The 20,278-nt window shown below is 30.9% G+C and overlaps 3 protein-coding genes and 1 pseudogene across 3 annotated transcripts; all 4 read left to right on the plus strand.

Moving 5' to 3' along the window:
• Positions 1-6,520: 6,520 nt before the first annotated feature.
• Positions 6,521-7,200, plus strand: LOC149886469 (uncharacterized; annotated as a pseudogene).
• Positions 7,201-7,473: 273 nt separating this feature from the next.
• Positions 7,474-9,446, plus strand: LOC149886470 (zinc finger MYM-type protein 1-like). Its single transcript, XM_090094398.1, has 2 exons — positions 7,474-7,582; positions 7,693-9,446. Exon 2 carries the CDS (start codon positions 7,704-7,706, stop codon positions 9,444-9,446), a length of 1,743 nt encoding a protein of 580 aa, XP_089950524.1. The 5' UTR covers positions 7,474-7,582; positions 7,693-7,703.
• A 6,049-nt stretch (positions 9,447-15,495) lies between these two features.
• LOC149886471 (uncharacterized) lies at positions 15,496-16,258 on the plus strand. Its single transcript, XM_090094399.1, has one exon. It carries the CDS (start codon positions 15,497-15,499, stop codon positions 16,256-16,258), a length of 762 nt encoding a protein of 253 aa, XP_089950525.1. The 5' UTR covers position 15,496.
• Positions 16,259-17,757: 1,499 nt separating this feature from the next.
• LOC145188716 (zinc finger MYM-type protein 1-like) lies at positions 17,758-20,278 on the plus strand. Its single transcript, XM_090094400.1, has 2 exons — positions 17,758-19,330; positions 19,467-20,278. Exons 1-2 carry the CDS (start codon positions 17,827-17,829, stop codon positions 20,276-20,278), a joined length of 2,316 nt encoding a protein of 771 aa, XP_089950526.1. The 5' UTR covers positions 17,758-17,826.

Here is a 20,278-nt window from a genome sequence, read left to right on the forward strand (position 1 = left end):
TAGCGTTTTAGAAATAATGTCGTTGCTACAATAAGCCTTTACTTGCTGGAGTGAACTGTACTCTGACCTAGAGTATCGTTTTTGATAGTCTCTTTTGGGAAAATGCATCAAGTTTCAGCAGGGTTTATACTAAACCTCTTTTTTTGGATTTCAGTCTATGAATTCTTATTGCTAAATATCACAGAAAATAATTAACCATTTAAAGATCATTAATGAAGTTGCTTGGTATGCAATTGTTCCAAACCAAGAAAAAATGTTGTTTAAAATAAGAAAATATTAAAATAGTGTATCTTCAGACAGACAGCATATTTTTTACGAAAGAAAGGAAACCAAACAAACACCTTAAATTTAAAAACGCTTTTATAAAGCAAAATAATCTAAATTTTTTCATATACTAAAACTGACATTAGCAAAATAAAAAAATTACTGACTATATGTATACGAAAAATTAGACACATATGTATAAGAGGATGCTCTTAGGCTTTGCAAACCATTCCTAGATATTGTTTTATTTAATTTTGTTTTAATTAGATGACATTTTTACATTTCAATAATGTAAAAAAGCAACTTTTTTCACCAGAAGCCAAGAGAGAAATCACATATTTTAACGGATTGCCCAGAAATTTCGTTGTTCAAAATAGGTAAATAAAAGGCATCTGACAATTTCTAGTATTTTGAAAATGGTGCCTAATGAAGATAATTTGCAAAAAGCCAGGGTAATTTGAGCTAACCAAAGCTTTCATAGTATTACATCTAAAATTGAAAAAATTGTTTTTTTGTTCCATCATTAACTAAAATTCATTAACAGATTCCATATTTCATTAAAAAATCTAACTTCTTTTTAAACCTATGACTATTTAAAATTTAAAGCTGAAGATATTTCAAGTAAAAATGCAGAAAGCCATATATGTAAGGATTGTTTTGTATATGCAGGACAAAGAATTCTTGTATAAAGTTTTATAAACAAAAGAATTAGACAGCCATTGTAAAACCAATATCCCCTAAAATACAAGACAAAGTTCTGTTCGCTTGTGTCAAATATTTGAGCACATATGAATTATATAACATTTTAGCTTTTAAGACTTTTGATCCATATCAACTTATTGTAAGGAAAACTTAGAAACCCATTCTTTTCTTTGGATGAATTGAACAAGGTTTATTTAAAGCTACATAGCAAGTAAGATTTTGCAGTTAAAAAAATCTTGTTAAAAAAAGATTTTTTAAATGAGTTTAAAGCCAATTTTTTTAACTATATTGATATGATTTCTAATTAATCGCAATAGAATTGAAGTTGCACAATTTCTGAGAAGTGAGGGAGGATGGAAGTATGAAATCTGGTTTCAATGCTAAACTGATCGAGAGCAACAAGCTGATTGGAAATTTGTTCGATGTTGATGAATTCTCATTGCTATTAGAAGTAAATGAGAATAATGAGGTAAGTTACCTACTTCCAAAAAAATGAACCTGATATCAAATTAGATGTAAATGGAAGCCAGGGATTCCTTAAAGTTACTTTCTGTAAACCATCCAAAAACCTGAGTAAGAATAACAATAAAATCCAAGAGATACTAGAAAAAGATGATAGATATGCATGCAAAAAGTTCAAAGATTCTAGTGTCTTCAAAACTATTATAATGGCCCTTTTGACTTGACTGAACAAATAAGGAAAAAATGTTTTTACCTCATATTAAAAAGTATCAAAAGCTTTAGCTTCAAACAGTTTGAAAGCAAGCAGCAATATCAAAGTCATTTCAACAGTTAACCTGCGAAACTTACATAATTTACAAAAACTGTTCATTAACTAAATTTGATTTTACTTGATTAATATTCTTTAGGCTTCGGTTACTGGAATGAACAAATTCTCAAACAAATTCATCAGAGTTTCAATCAGTTTTTGAAAATAATTTAGAAAGCGAAACCTACACTATGTTAATGCACTAAAATACACATTAAAAAGAACAATATGAAACCTTTTATAAACAAGCATTTGACATGGTTTTGTATTGTAAAATATCAATAGTGATTTTCTAGGCTAGGGGTTGTAACCAATTAACAATTAATCGATTAATCGATTAAGGAAAATTAATCGTTAATCGATTAATTTCCAAACGATTAATCGAATATGTATAAAAAATTTTTTAAGCGTTTTAATTTTTAAAGCCGTTTTAAAAATCAAAAAAATCTCGCTTTTTTTGACAACAAACTTTTATCTCGTACGACTGTGAAATGTAAACAAATAATATACAGTACAATCTCTCTTATTCAAATCTCCATAATTTGAAAACCTCCTTAGTTCGATTAAATGTAAAGTCACCGTGAAATGCAACTAAGAAGAGTCAACTTTCTATAATTCTAAAATCACTCTAATTCGAACTTTTACTTTTCCCCATAACATTCGAATTACAGAGATTGTACTGTTTTTCAGTACGGTAGTACAAATAGCCTGGTCGCCATTTAAAATCTTGTCTAAAAAAATTCGTTTTGAAGTTTGGACACATTTTTTATCAGAAAATAAAGACAATTCAATATTCAACTGCAAACATTGTTCAGTTGAACTAAAATTCTATTCATCAACTTCAAGTTTCTTGACTCATTTAGAGCACAAACATTAAATTTTGCTAACCAAAATTGTTTCAAAAGCGACAAAAACCACTTCTAATATGAAACCAATGAGAAAAAAACTAAAGCTGAAGAACTAGCAGAAGTTCCATTACCTTCAACTTCATCAATAGGAGAAGCTAAAGGACAAACATGTAATTCATTTCTTTAAGAAATTTTGACTTGTATTAAACGTAAAATGGCAGTACTTCAAAGTACTGGAAAAAGGTAATGCTTTTTAGAAAAAACTTACAACGCTATGTTAAACCTTCCCCCCATCTTATTTAGAAGCAGAAAGAAGTTTTAGAACTACTGGTTTGTTTATTACTAAGTTACGAACTAGTTTAAATGATGATAATATTAATAACTTACGTTTTTTAAGATCATATCTAACGAAAAAAGAGAAAAGAAATCTTTATGAGTAGCGATTTACTTTTTGTAACTCGTAAAAATTCATTTTCAAAAATAAATCAAAATTTAAAAGATTAATCGATTAATTTAGCTAAAACTAATTGTTAATCGATTTATTCAAAATACCGATTAACTTTCCACCCCTAAATCTAACCATAAAATCCAGAAACTTCTTTTTTACAATATTAAAGAGATTGCAGTAAATCCTACTTGACCCCTAATAGTCATACCCTTGGTATGACTATTAGGGGTCAAGTAGGATTTACTGCATTGGTATGGCAATAAAATGTTTTTTTCAATTTTTTATTCAATGTTACGTTAAACTAAATCAAAATGCAACTCCATAGTACAAATATCATTTTCCAAAGACTTTCTTGTTTATAATATATGAACAATAAAGGTTTTTCAGGGGTACTGACAGTAAACATTACATATTTTTCTGCAGTTGATGCATTCGAATATGGATTAACTTCAGAAAAGTTAAAGTTGAGAAAACTTAAATATTATAATTATTCTAATTTGAATCGTAAATAAAAATGCATCTATTTAAAAGAAAGAGTATTTTGCATGTTACTAGTAATTGCAATCAGAATTTTTAATTTTGTGAGGAGTTAAATCTTTTTTTCGAATTTTCAAAAGGTTTTAAAAAAAAAAAATTACCTGCTGAATATTCTGGCAGCAAACATGACTGATGCAAGTATTCCTGCTTTTCCTCCTAAAACCAAAAACAATTTGTTTTTAATATTTACTTTTACAAATTACAAGAGTTGTATATAAAAAAAAAAGAATTTCACTACACATGACAGACGCGGATTAATCATTTGTGGGGCCTGAAGCTAAGTGAGTTTTTGGGCCCCAAAAGCTTATTACCAAAATATAAGTAAAACGTAATGAAACACAAATAAAATTAAGAAAAACTATAAATTCATTTTAATTCATAAAAATAACAATAAACATAACAAAATTTAAATTTTTTGTTTTCAGCATTTTTTATTTGCAAATTCTCTTATTACTTTATCATAAGATACTGATTTTTTAAGTCATTTTCAATTGACAAAATTGAAAGATAATTAAGCCTAACTTCCAGCATAATGGTGCAATATTTGTTTTTAATAAATGTTAATTTTGAAAATGCTCTTTCGGCCTAACAACTGGTTATTGGTAAAGTTAGAAATACCTTTAATGCAGTATATAAATTTTGAAAAACATCTACATCTTAATGCGGTATATATCTTAATGCGGTATATAAATTTGCGGTATACATCTTAATATATGCGGTATACATCTTAATGCGGTATATAAATTTGGAAAAACATCTGTATCAAATTTCTCTCGTATATTAATTTAAGCATACTGGAACATTTTGTTTCTTTTTCTTTATTTGTAATTTGAAGATATTACCTAAATTGTGTACAATCATTTATTAGTCCAGCATCTATGTCATTATTGTTGAATGAAATGACATAATTAATGCATTCCCTGTCTATATGAGAATGATCTTTTTTTCCTATATTCAAAATAAATTTATATTTCTTATTTATTTCTTTGTATACTCTTCTTCTTTTCGATAATTCGTTTGCTAAATAATCAAAAAGGACATTGTACACCTCCATTTTTTTTTTCTTATTTTCAATTTCTTTAATTTTTTTCAAATTTTTTAAAATTATATTTGATATAAAACTGAAAGTATTTGGGGCCTTATTTTTGCCGGGGCCCAGAAGCTTCAGGTTCATTTGCGTACAGGTGGATCCGCGCCTGACACATGAATTGTAAATAGATAAAAACACTTTGCTGCAGTTTTTCTTTAAATTTAGAGACAGAAAATATCAACAGCTAATTAGAAACATCATCATTTTCAAATTGCTTTACCAGCATCCACTTCAGTTGTTCCATAGACCTAAAAAAATAACTTTGTTTCATATCACTTAAATACAGAATAAAAATGCCAACTATCAACTAAATATTAATGAATATCATGAATTCAATTTAAATAGGAAACTTTACCAGGTAACGACATTGGCTCACTGCTATTTTTTTTGGGATAGTGCCCAAGTAGTCCCCACATCCTGTGGTGGCAAATTTGAAATCCATCTTTTTCCTCCACGGAAATAAGTTGATTTTAAAGTTTTGCTTCATAAGTTTTTAAAATTGTTTATGTCAAAATGAAAAATTAACTTAAATTTTCGAAATAATTAGTACTTTAATGAAAACTGGAATATATCTCAATTTGAACAAAATTTCATGTAAAAATCATTTGAATAAAGAATCTAGCATCAAATACTCCAATAGAAAATACAAGAAAATGTATTTGTGCAACGAAAGTAAAAATAATCAAGAAATAATCAAGAAATAATCAGAACATAAAAAATAATAAAGCACAGTTTATATATTTAGTTAATACAATTAACTTGCTTGAGAAACTTATGCATTAAAAATGACGCAGTAAAATTAAATCAAAGTAGTTTGCAAATTCAGAAAAATAATTTAGCAAAATGATCTGAATTTTATGCTTTTGCTAAACACCAAATATATTTCATATAGTTCTGTATCATAGAGTAAGGAATAATTTATACAGTTGTAAACGGTTTTAGCAGTTTTTTTGTTAGGTCCGAGCTCCTGATATTATTTGCAATCTTCTTTCAAAAAGCTAAGAATTCTTTTTAATGATTCTTGAAGTGGTTTAAACACATTCCAACTGAAAATTATTTGTCTGTTTCAGTGAATGTGTTGCTGTGCAGTCTTTTGACATTAAAATTTTTGGAACCTACAAGTTTTGTAAGCAATGGGTTCATCGTACATTAACTGGAATTATAAATCAACTTAGCGAAACGTTTTGTAAGTAAAAATTTTAATAATTTTTATTTTGTTTTAATCATTGCTAAAAATTTAAATGATGAAATTTACTCCAGTTTGACTTACATACAGCTGCACAGTCAACAAGCAGGTGGACAAAAATCAACAAAAAATTAAATGTTTACTTATATAACTGAATTCTTTTTTGGTTTATGGTGGTCTAATAATTTGACAACAGAAATACCTATGCCCAAGGCCGCCGCGTGGGGGGGGGGGGGGGTTACTGGGTACTTTTTACCCGGGCGCAGGATCAGAAGGGGCGCACATATGACAATAATTTTTTTTACTTTAGTAAGATACACAGGGCTTCAAAGAAAAACTTCTAATTTTATAATATAAATTTATTGTAACAATACACTTGACACATAATTTAAAATTAGGAGTTTAAGAATTGTTGCCTCAGCAATACAGCATTATCCGAATTCAAATGCGGAAGTCTGAGATTACTCAAAACTTTTGCGGGAAAATATTAATAATGGCTGCTTTGTTTATAAAAAACACATGTACATCTATATTTATTATATACATACATACATATATATATCAACAAAAGTTAAAGTACATTGTATAACTGAGATTCCAAGACTTCATTTAGATTCGCTAAGTAACATAAAAATAGCTATAAAACTTGAATTATTCTGTTTTGTAAAAACAAAACATGTTCAGTTTCAAGAAAAAAGATTCTGGCTGTCAAAACAGAAAAAATGCGGCAAATAGGACAGCAAATGAGCAAAAAAATAAACGTACGCTCGAAGATTGTGGTATACGAGCTACAAAAAAAGGAGATGGGGATAGGCCTGCTGTTTCCACATTGATTATTACAAATTCCTCCCAGACACGTCACGCTTTTGAAATAGTAAGTTCATTAATTTAAACATAACCTTCTTTTTCATATATCTCTCCCATTATACTATTGCAATATAAATCAAGAGATTTTTAAATCTTTTACTTCATTTTCTATAGGATGGCTTTGGAAATGAGTCTTTTGAAAATTTTTTGAGCTCAGAAGAAGCACTGCCTCCTTCAAGTAGCACAATATTGGCAACAAGAGTTGAAAATGGAAACAATTTATTGGTAAATTTTGCTTTGCAAAGATTCTTTTAATAATCATTTTGAGCTTGTGTAAGTAATATACTTATTTAAATATTTATTTGAAATAATAGTATAAAGATAAGATAGTTGAGGCAATTAGTACAAACGATCCTGCTTTGTGGGCTGAAAATATGTCAAAAGTAGAACGTGATGCAGTTGTTCTTCAGGGGCCTCCTAAAAATCCTTCATCTTTTCCGAGAGACTTGAACAAAATTAAGGTTCCTGAATCAGTTTTCCACGAAATAACTCACAATTGGGAAAAAATAAACAGAGATTGGCTTGTTTTGGAGTGCAACTTCTAAAATATTTCTTTGCTTTCCGTGGTCACTTTTCGGAAGCAAGCAAGCTTGCGGGGCTGGTAATCAATCGCATCTTCAACGTTGGAATGGTGGCATCAATGGAAACTGGAGAAAGTTAGCTGACAAAGTAAAAAGCCACCAAAACAATCCTCACCATCGAGACTATTACATTAAGTGGAAAACAGCGCTGGAAAGCATGGAAAATCAGTGTGGGGTCGATTCAAGTCTAGAAAAATCGGTAAGAAATGAGGCAGCTAGGTGGCGTGAAATTCTGCGGTGCATCTTAGATGTAATTCTCTTCTTAGCATCACGCAACCTTAGCTTTAGAGGTATATTTATGAACGTTAGTTGTTATATTTATATTTACATTTTAATTTATCTGCACTCTAATTAAACAGAAAGTCGTGATTTATATGTTTAATTACAATTCTTGTTTTAGGCTCATCAAAAATGATTGGTGATGACGATAACGGCAACTTTCTTGCAACTCTAAAGCTACTCGCAAAGCACAACAAGACTCTTCAGTTACACCTAGAAGAAGTTTCTCGCAGCCAACAAGAATCTAAACAAATTGTTGCTCATTATTTGGGTTGGAGTTCTCAAAATGAATTTATCAAAGAGTGTGGAAGAATTGTCCGCGGTGCCATTATTAAAGAGGCTCATATGGCAACTTACTATTCCATTCTTGTCGATGGAACGCCTGACGTCTCTCATACTGAGCAAATTGCCTTTGTTCTCCGCTTTGTCTACTATGGTATTGATAAAAGATGGGTAGTTAAGGAGCGTTTTCTTAGGGTCGAAAATCTCGAAAAAAAGAAAGGTGTAGATATTGCCAAGCTAATTATGGACGTCTTGGAGCAAAACGACATCGATCTGAAGAACTGCCGAGGTCAAGGATACGACAATGGTGCCAATATGTCTGGTGTGTACAAAGGAGTACAAGCGATCATTCTTCAAAGAAATTCTCAAGCTTTCTGTATGCCAAGCAGCGCTCATAACCTTAACCTAGCTGGTGTTCACTCCCTTGAATCTTCTGTAGAAATGAAGAACTATTTTGGCCAAATTCAGTTACTCTACAATCTTTTTAGTGGAAGCCCTATACGATGGAAAATCTTAACCGAGACGACTGGTTTGTTTCTTCATCAAACCTCGCAAACCCGATGGAGTGCACGCATTGAGGCTGTAAAGCCGTTGGTTAAGCGACCCAGAGAAATTCTTCTTTCTTTGCAGAAATTTCGGGATCTTGATTTAACTGGAGATATTTTGAATGACTTAAAATCTTTGGGGAAACGGATTCAGTCATTTGAGTTTATTATCATGACAACCTTCTGGTTCAAAGCACTTCAAGCAACAAATTATGTCAGCGTGTCATTTCAATCAGAAAATATTACTCTAGATGATGAGATGAAACTTATGAGGACTCTTATCGAGGATCTTACTAGATTTAGATCTTCTTGGCCCGAATTAGTTAATGAAGCACATTTGGTTGCCTCCGGTCTAGCAAGCTATGGATTTCAGTCAAAATTAGTTCCAAAAAGGACAAGGAAGAGGATATTGCTTTACGAAGAAGCAAGGAACGAAGTTCATTTCTACGAAAACGATGAAAAGCAGTTTGAGGTGAACGTGTTCAACACCGCTCTCGATACTTTAATTCAACAAATGAGAGACAGATTTCAAGCTGCAGAAAAGACGACGAACATTTTCTCGTTCCTATGGCTCTCAGAATCAAATAGTAGGTCGAGTGAAGAAAAAAAAGTTGAACAACCTAACGTGGAGGAGAAATGTAAAACTTTGGCGCAAATCTATGTGAGTGATGTAGATGAAGACAAACTTGTTTTAGAGGTCCGTCATCTGGATACTCTGAAGCGCGCCAATCTTTTCGGTCCAAAAGAAAATCTCACTTCAATGAAGCTATTAAATGGAATCTTTCATAAAGGTCTAGAGTCTCTCTTCGAATCAATATGCATTTTGCTACCTATTTTTAACACGATTCCCGTTTCCATCGCCGAAGGAGAGCGGTCTTTCAGTAAGCTTGGCCTAGTAAAAACAACATTAAGATCTACTATGAGTCAAGACCGGCTAACTAATCTCCTAGTTATATTTATTAAACACGATCTTGCAAAAAGTCTGTGCTACGACGAGGTCTTTACGAATTTTGCTATGAATAAAGCCCGGAGAGTAAACTTCTCTTAAAGCATTAAATATCTATTACATTTAAAACTTACAGTTATTTGCAATATAAATAAAGTTCAATAACATGTCTATTTGTGCATTTCTTTTTTAATATATTAAAAAAATTATTAGAGGCTTCCTCGACCCACGTCCTTAGAATTCAGTAAAAAAAGATAAGCATTCGGACAGTACTCAAACTTTTTTTGGATTCGGTCGATATGATAGGGCGCTGGTGAAATTTTGACCCCGGGCGTCATTAAGGATCGCGGCGGGCCTGCCTATGCCAATATACAGTTCTGTGAATAAGTTTTAGCCTACCAAAAATTTATAATTAGTTTTGATTTTATCGTAAAAATATAAAGAATTTATGATGTAAAAAAAGATCAGGTATATAGACAAATATATTATAAACAAAAATATCTAGAAATAATTTGATAAAATATGATATAAAAAGAAAGAACAATTCATACTTCGCATGCCCGCCTTTTGCATTGATCACAAAATTAAACTATCTAGTTGATAATTAAATTACATTTTTCTTATATTTACTTTTTTTAATTTTATTTATTTAGATTTATAATTCATAATAAATTTTTAAAAAATTTATAGTTTCATATTTCTTAGTACTTAAATATTTTTCTTATCACAATCTATTAACGAACAAGTTTTATCTAATAAATGGCTTTCTAACCGGAATCGGTTAGGAAGAAGGCGTGAAGTTTCAGTTTCATGCCCTTCCGCGGTGCTCTGTAATAAAGACTTCTTGGGGGTACCTATAGTAAAAACTAAAAAAAATATTAAAAAAGTATTTATTCTGAAGATCTTTTAAAAATATTTTAAAAAGATGAAAACATAGATGGCTAGTTCAAATTTCAAAACTGCTTCTGATTTCACACCAGTTACTTCGTATTCTTTTAACTGTTGATTGATTTTGATATAAAACTTCTTGAAGCTTTTTAGCTGTTGATTGATTTTGATATAAAAGTTCTTGAATTTCGACCAAAAAAGATGTCGATTCTGATAATTCTTCTAGTTTGCTTTTAGCGCGATCATCTGATTTTGTTTGGATACTATTTTCTTTTGTTGCAAATAGTTGATCAAATAATTTTGCAGCATAAACTTGAATGTCTTTTTGGAAGCGTAAAAAAATGTGTGGTTTTTATTTTTTAAAAAATTGGGATTGTGCAAATAAAGGCTCAATGGTACCATATAATGTTTTTACGATTTTCGTATCTGGAGATTAACGCCTCTGTAAAATTAGAACTGATGTCAGTTTCTACAACCTTCAATTTCCTTACTAACTTTTCCATAATGATGATTTCCATAATTCCTTACTAACATTTCCATAATGATGTCACACTCCAAAATTGTTGTACTTGTTTTTTTCCAAGCGAACTACAGCGTCAGCAATTACTTCCACAAAAGTCAGACAGCGACTTTAAGAAACCCAAGTCTATTTCATCTAACATTCGATACCTTTATTTTGCTTAGCAACAACCTACTTTTGTTATCTGCATATATTTTATAAGTGCTATATTCACTAAATTTGGCATGAGTACCAATTTGAGATCACACTTCTTACAAAATGTGTTTTTTAAATTTAGTTGTTATGGATACTTATATTGCTTAGTTACCGGATACTTTCCTCTCTTACAAAGTGGTAAATTGATATTTGAATATTTTATCGGATTTTTGGCCCCCCTATATTGAATTAAAATTGAGTATTTATGTGAATAATGTTTTAGGAATAATAAAAGCAAAAAATAGTGCCAGAAAACATTATCGATTTTAAATTACATCAAAAAATTATAAAACAATAATATCATTTGAAGATTGTTTAAGTAATTGTAAAACATCTGAAGGAAATGCTTTATGATTTGTTTGGTGTGATGTTGATTTACGCAATGATGAAATAACAGGATCACTGGAAACTAGGAGTCTATTGATAAGATCAGTATTTGTTGCTTTTCTGGATGTTTTTCGGCTGAAATTTTCGCGATAAGATTTAAAGTCTTTATTTCTAGCCTCTTGAGCTTCCTCTGACATAAGTCCGATGGGTAATGTAAGGCTTTTAATTATGTCATCTCCATGTATCAATACTTTGTGAACTGATTGAGCCATGTAATACCATGGATAAAGGGACACATATAGTCTAAAAGTGTCAAAACAATAATCCTTGAACTTTAAGCAGTCTATTTCATATCCTGAAGAGAGCGTTACCAAGATAATGTAAAATCTGAATATAAGGTTTCGATCAATACCCAGAATTTCAGCTGTTTGTTCATATGCTGCAAAAGCACGCCTTGAGGTATTGCCATCATTGCTTGTTCCAGAACCACCACTTTTAGGGAAATCAACAACAAATCCCATTTTGTTCATAAAATCAGTCTGAATCTTTTGTTTAGCTACAAATGCCTTTTCTTTGTATTCTTTAGATCTTGCTTGCCACATTCTTGTTTCTTTTTTATACGCCATGTGCAATACCATCTAAAAAAATCGAATTCATGCATGAAGACTGGAAAGACCATATTTGAACTCTCTGTTAGTATAATCAATATTAAGAATATCAAGACTATTCATATTTTTTGGAGAGAAACCACACACTGAACAGCATTGGTGTGAGTTATTTTTTTCAGATAATATCGTTTGAACCATCCCATAAAGTTCAATAATACAATTCACTTCAATAGAAGATCCGCAAACCTCTAATAAAATCTTACCCAAGCTTTCTATCTCACTTTTAATGTACTGATCTTCTTCAATCACAGATTCCTTGGATTCCATTTTCAATGCAAACCTTATGGGTCTACAATAGGCTGTGTGTGTTAAATAAGACAACTTTAAGAGGTTTTAAATAAGACAACTTACAGTGTTTTATTTGAGACCAGTTCAAGACATCTTTAAGTTGTCTTAAAGTGGTCTCAAATAAAGCACTGTAAGTTGTCTTATTTAAAACGTCTTAAAGTTGTCTTATTTAACACGTATTAAAGACGGCTTATACTGGTCTCAAATGAAATACAGTAAGTCGTCTTAACTAAAACGTCTTAATATTATCTTATTTAACACGTATTAATGACGGCTTAAAAAGTCGTGTGTGTATATATATATTTTACCTTTCAGTCTCCTGCCAACATAATATATTTATATTGTATTAGAAGGAGGCTGGAAGGTGGTGACAGAAAATAGAAAGGTGTGAACATATAAACTATCCAAACGCAATAACTGAAAAAAGAGACATGATTTACTATAGAAAAATACTTCCCAGCATCCACAAAAAAAGAGTACATGATTATAAAATTTTATTAATATTTTCGTGATGCTGGTGCGTTTTTTAATACATCCTGAATAAATTTACGGACTGTCTTCTCCGAATCCTTTGGATATGTCTTTCGGACAGCCGCTAAAAAGAGAAAATTAATGAAGCAATAATAGGTCAAGAAAATCATTGTTTATTTGGAAAGCAGCGTTAGAAGACACTTACCAATTATACATTTATAATGTAAAGGTGGGTTTCTTTAAAATTTCTCTATCCGCCTCTCTGTCTATCCATGTTGAAATTTATCACCAGCGAACAATGTAATTTCTAAATTCGATTAGTTTCTCAGAAATCTCTTAAATATGTGCTTGTAATAACCTAGCCATAGGCCCTTTACGGAAGTAGTTCAAAACTCCTTTGAATTATTAGTTGGTCTTTTGCATATAGTCAAAGCAGAAATCCGGAAACATATATAATACCAGTAGCTATAAGAGGAGACTAGATTTTTGATGTTACTTATACGACTGGCAACTAAAATCGTAATCTGTCCGCTTGCGAAATTCTTGTTCTTCATTAAACTATTTTAAACATTATTACTACTCTTCCTTTCCAAGAGCCTTTGATAATGCACCCTTTCACAAGAATAAGATTAAGTATATACAAAAGCCTATTTTAAAAATGATCTTGCTGGAGCATCACAGAGAAAAGTTCTAACTTTAACAGCGTGTTTAATTGATTTTATTGTCAGACCAAATAACTTTTAACCACACAGTTCTTGTCATTCTTCCGTAAATGGATATAAAGACGTAATTAAAAAGGCAATTAAGGAAGGAATTAAAGCATGGACGTATAAGAGTGGACGTGCAACTTATTACAGTTTAACTTTTTGTATTAGTTTAAACTTTATAGCATTTGTTTAATAAGACTGTTCATGATAAAGTAACTACTTCATGTTTTGTCAAATTACTAAACAAATTACACCAAGATAAAGAAAATTAGTTGTCCGCATTTGGAAACTTGGAAAATTTTTTCGTGTAAACAAAGTCTGTGAATGATAAAATAGACCTGTAAGGATAAATTTAAAATGACTAAAAAAAGTTTAGCTAAATATAAAAAAGCTTAAATATACTTTTTTATCAAGATCTGATTTCATTCAATACTTTCGTCCTTCATTCGCCAGCTTAGTCCTTCATTCACCAAGCTATTTTATAATTCATTTGATAATGCAAAATCTTTTCAAAAATGATTTAAATTTATAATTATCTTACATAATGCGGCAGATATTTCATGTTTTCGTTTTTCATATTTCACATATTTTTTCATTTATCATAAAAAGCACATAATAGCCCATTAGTTTTTGTCAAATAAAATTAAGGTTATATATAGCTGGTAAATCGTATTATGTTAATATTAAATTCTTAGCTATTCTTGCGGTTTGCCATAAATTGGATTTGCTAAATTCTTTAAAACTGTGACAAATTATTTTTGCTTTCTTGTATTCATTTTATGTATAAGTTATTTAATCATAACTGTATATATTTCTGTTGTTAATATATATATATATATATATATATATAAATATATATATATATATATTAGGCCGGATCATAAAAATTAATTTTTTTCAGAATTTGTGAAAAGTGGCGTGTTAAAGTGTTGTTTAATATTTACAAAAAAAATATTTCTAAAGAATTGATTATACTTTGCATTTTTAAGTTTTAAGGTTTTATATGCTAAGTATATTTACTTTAGTACATGCATTAACTGAAACATGCATTTAACCCTAATACTAGATATAATCCCAAGGTTATGAAATTGAACCAAACCTATACCTACCTAACTAAATAAACCCTAATGATATGATTAACTCCAACGCTATTATAACTTTATATTATTATATTATTATTATTATATTATTCTATTTTTATATGATTGTTTATTAATTTCTGCATTTATCAACTGATTGCAGAATTTATCCGTCTTACCTTGTATTTTTAGAAATTAACTGAAATTCTGATATGTTATAAAATTGTAAAACAATAATGATTTCAAGATCTTAAGCTTCAAAGAATCGTCATATACTTTTTGGAGAAAGTCGTGAATTACCCAATTTTTGCTTGCCAACCCACAAGCAAGTAGGCAAAGCATACTTGTCTGAGAAGAATTATGAAACTGAACCACTACGGTCTGTTTGTAAGAGACTAGCAGAGAAACTTTCTCAGATATGGATAAAGCATCAGTTCCTACTATAAGTCTTCGAGGCATAGAATTACAGCTGGAAAAGTAAATAGGCAATGTTCAGAAAGTGATTCGATCAAAGTCTGCAACAGTCAAACAAGATGAAATAGAAAAAGATCTTGACACATTGTTTGACATTTGTTCGTGTAAATGCAAAGAACTTTCGTCTTGTTGCTGTCCAATGGTTCTGAAGGTGCCAGCAATTGAGCATGACTTCCTAACTGATCAACGCACTATACGTGTTGGCAGAATAGCTGGGATCGACAAGAAGGAATCCGCACATGCTAAGAGGCGTTTAAAACGAAAATCTGTTTCATTATCAAAGGAAGAGACTGCAGTTAAGTGTGACAGAGTCGTTGAAGCATCTGATAATGAATCAGATAATGAAACAGACAACAATTCTGACACCGAAACTTATTCCCCTTCCGTATCAGATGTCGATACCGAAGTCACATCTACTCGTCTGAAAAACCGTTGTTTAAAAAATATTGCTCTACAAGCAGATGGTTTTGGCATATCAGATAGAGCAGTTGCCGCAATTGTATCAGCAACTCTGGTTGATTTTGGTATAGAACATATGGGGCCAGTGGATCGGAATAAAATTCGCAGAGAACGAAAACTACTGAGAACATCCTGTAAAAATGCTGATTGTAGAATTACTGGATTGTATTTTGATGGAAGGAAAGATCAGACTTTAAAACTTGAGGGGGATAGGCAGACTATGATTTCTGAGGAACATACTTTCATTTTATCAGAGCCAAATTCAAAGTATGTTGATCATTGTACGCCAACAAGTGGATCAGCCAAATCCATTGCAGATTCAATAATTGATACTGTTGACTGCACGAACCTTGTTTGTATTGGTTCTGATTCAACTAACGTTAATACTGGTTTAAACAATGGAGTTATACGCAGAATGGAAATTGAACTTGGTCGACCACTGCACTGGTCCATTTGTCTTTTACATCTGAACGAGCTTCCTTTGCGACATCTTTTTCACTCCTTAGATGGTGCAACAACTGGACCCCATTCATTTAATGGACCAATTGGCAAGTCTATTTCAATGTCTGTTAAGAAACCCATAGTCAGCTTTGCCATACTTGTTGGTGAACCTATTATATGCAATAAGCAGTTGTTAAGCAGTGATCAACTGTACTTTTTCGAAATTGTTAATGCGGTGAAGACAGGTGTTGTACCAGATAGATTTAATTCTAGAACACCTGGGCGACTAAATCATGCAAGGTGGTTGACACTAGCAAACCGTGTTCTACGCCTCTATATATCTACTGAAGATCCATCAAATGAACTAATACTTTTGGCTAAATTTATTGTGAATTGATATGCGGTTGTTTGGTTTGACATTAAGAAACATTCAAACTGCTGGAATGCTGCTCCACACTATTATAAAATGATAGAAACATCAGGATTTCTTCCTGTGCGTTATCGAATAATTGTTCAGCAAGTTTTGAAGCGCAATAGCTACCCGGCTCATATCGAGAGCATTATTCTGGCTATGCTCAAAGACAACCGTCAAGTGATCCGTAAGCTTGCGTTGAAGAGAATTCTTCGTGCTCGTGAAGATGACATACCAAATCGAAAATTTCAACTCCCTGAGATACGATTTCAAGCGACTAGTTATGTAGAACTGATTGACTGGCAAACACAGCCCCGCTTGGAACCTGTTCTGACAAAACGTATTTCAACTGTACAAATATTGGCATGGCTTTCGTCAGTTGAAGACATAGTTATTGACATTGAGCCATTTCCATGTCACAATCAAAGTGTTGAACGTGTGATTAAAACTGTGACTGAATCAGCATCTAAAGTTTATGGTCATGAAAATCGTGATGGCTATATTCGCGTTCAACTGGAGCGCCGCAAGTTGATGCCTCACTTTGACACAAAATCTGAATTTAAGAACAATTAAGTATAGTTTCTAATCAACGTTTGCTAATGATATATTGTTTTGACTGTTCAAATAATTTGAATTTTATTATAAATTCAATCAATAAATTATGTAACAAATGAGCGTTTTTAAGTTAATTTATTTGAAAACTTCAAAGGTAAAAATACAAAGTATAGCAAAGTAGTAGCGAAAAACGGTTTGCAGCATTGCATTCAGCGTATTTGAGAGCCAATTACTGGAAATTCCCGAAGAAATTTTCCAAATTTTTTTAAGTTATGATCCGGCCTAATATATATATATATATATATATATATACATATATATATATATATATATATATATATATATGTATATATATATATATATATATATATATATATATATATATACATGGCCGCCGAGAGGGGGGTAGACGGGGAAGATTCCCGGGGCCCCGTGTGTGTACAAATAATTTTTTTTCATGAAGTCAAATTTATTCATCACTTATTAAATCTTCTTTATCGCTTCCAAAAAATCTTAAAGACTAAAAATGTTTTTAACAAATATGCTTCTTTTTATTTTTACTATTTTTCTTTTGTAATATTAAAATTCAAATTTTTTCAATCGAATTTCTTTCAATTGAATTTCAATCGAAATTAAAATTCGAATTTTTTCGAGCGACATTGTTAACTTTTCATTTGTTAGTTTTCTTTTCAAACGTTAACAGTTGTAAAGATTGTATGACTTGATCTCTCATTAATGCTGCATTTTAAAATTTTCGTTTTAGACACTTGTGATGTTTTTTGTAAGCGTATATTTTAATTTTAGTTTACATTTTGTAAATAACATATACGTGTTAAATTAAAACTTGAAAAATATTACAATTGCGTTAAATACAAAATATTATTATTCAAATATTAATATTATTTTAAAAAAATGTTATTATTCGTAAACTTTAATTTGCATTATTTATTTATAAATTCTGTATAAAGAGCTACGTTTTAATTTCTGAAATACAGAATATGATTTCTCGCCATAAATCTGGATACGAAAAACGAAAAGAGCGACAAAAAAGAAATGAAGAAAGTTCTAAAGGTATGAGAACACTAGAAAATTTGGGGTTTAAAATTTCTTCAAAAAGACAGAACGATGACTATTGCGATAATGGAAACATTGATGCGGACCCATTAAGCGCAAGGAATGAAACGGAATTTGTTGGAATTTCCGCGCAATCTGATATTTCGACACTTTCTTTGAATACCGACTGTGCCAACATCGATATTGGAGTGTTAAAAGTAAATTTAACACCAAAAGACGTAGAAGATGCCATTCTAAGAGGCCCAGTACCACACCCAACAACATTTCCTGTAGATAAACGCGGTTGTCAATTCCCTACCTATTTATTAAGCTTTCGTTTAAAAAATAAAGAAATAGTTCCTCGTGATTGGTTAGTTTGGAGCAAATCTAAAAATGCTTTGTTTTGTTTTCCTTGTCGTTTATTTTATAAATTTCATGAGCAAAGATCAATTTTTGCTACAGAAAATGGTTGGCAGGCTAATAGAGGGTACAAAAAATTATATGACAGAATACCTGACCATGAAAAATCTAAAAATCATAAATCTTGTTATATCCAGTGGCGAAATTTAGAAAAAAATATTAATAAACATACCACAATTGATTGCTTTATAGTAAAGCAAATACAAAATGAGACACAGAAGTGGAAAGGTTTGTTAAAACGATTATTAGATGTAATTTTGTTTCTTGCTGAGCGTGGATTGGCCTTTAGAGGTGTTACTCATTTGATTGGAGATTCGAACAATGGAAATTTTCTAGGATTGTTAGAACTTTTAAGTCATTACGATCCGCTTTTAGAAGAACATTTAAAAAACGCAAAGCAGACACAAAAAGAAAAGCAGAGATTGCAAGTACATTACTTATCGACAGACATTCAAAATGAATTCATATCATGCTGTGCAGATTACTTGAGAACTTGTATTTTAAAGGAAAGAGAAACTATGAAATATTATTCCCTTATTGTAGACGCAACACCCGATTCTGCGCATATAGAACAAACTACATTCATTTTACGGTACGTTACTATTAAGTCCAACAAATTCGAAATTACGGAAAGATTTCTTGCATTTGTTGACTGCAATAAGAAGACTGGAGAAGATATTGCTAATTTAATTCTTGAAACGCTACAAAGGTATAATATTCCTATAAGTGACTGTCGCGCACAAGGATATGATAACGGATCTAACATGAGTGGATCATATAAAGGTGCACAAGCTCGCATTTTGCAAATTAATCCATTGGCAATTTTTTCTCCTTGTGCATGTCATAGTTTAAATTTATGTGGTGTTCATGCAGCAGAATCTTGTATTCAAGTTGTAAGTTTTTTCGGCACTATACAAAAATTATATAATATATTTAGTAGTAGCCCACAAAGATGGGAAATATTAAAAAATAATACTGGATGTTCTTTGCATACTATGTCAAATACACGGTGGTCTGCAAGAATTGAATGTGTTAAGCCCTTTGCTGAAAAAATTAATGAAATTAAAATAGCAATAAACGCTGTTTTGGAATTAAACTTAACGTCAGAAACTCGATCAGATCTTATCAGAATAAAAAAAATATATGGAATCTTTTGAATGCTTAGTACTGGCAAAAATATGGCACAAAGTTCTAGCAGCTATAAACTACAGAAGTACTGTTTTACAAGCTCGCAATGCAATAATTGATGTAGAAATAACCAATTTGTCAAGTCTTCTTGTTGAATTAAATACAATAAGAGATGGTTGGGATACTATTTTAAATGAATGTAGATTGTTGGGCACATCTTTACAGATAAACACAGAGTTTTCGGGGAAAAAATTTACTAAAAGAAAAAAAACAACACACGAGTTAAAAAGAACACTGGCAGAAGAATTTAGAATTAATGTTTTCAATGTTTTCATGGATAGCATTATTGGAAATATGACAAGAAGATTTAATGCAGCAAAAGAAATAGATTCTTTATTCAATGTATTATGGTTGTTTCGTGACTTAAATGATCAAGAAATACAAAGTAAGTGTGAAAAGTTGCAAAATGTGTATGAAAATGATATTGATGATCATCTTAGAGATGAAATACTACATTTAAGATCAATTTATGATGCCAATATACAAAATATTTCTCTTCAGCCCGTTGAATTGTTAAATGAAATTAAAAAAAACAAACTGGATGTGCTATTTCCAAACATTATAATTGCAATAAGGCTATTTTGCACAATTCCAGTGACAGTTGCCCAAGCAGAAAGATCTTTTAGCACGTTGAAAAGAGTAAAAAATGTATTAAGATCAACAATGACACAAAACCGTTTAAATGACTTAGGACTTTTATCTATTGAAGCCGAAATGGCTATAAAAATTAATTTTGAAGAAGTTATTAATTTGTTTGCGAGTCGAAAGGCTCGCAAAGCTCTATTATGA

This window comes from Hydra viridissima, unplaced genomic scaffold (genome assembly GCF_058129835.1).
Source record: "Hydra viridissima isolate aposymbiotic clone 2 unplaced genomic scaffold, HvirCarnegie_v1 scaffold_7, whole genome shotgun sequence".
Classification (NCBI taxonomy): Eukaryota; Metazoa; Cnidaria; class Hydrozoa; order Anthoathecata; family Hydridae; genus Hydra; species Hydra viridissima.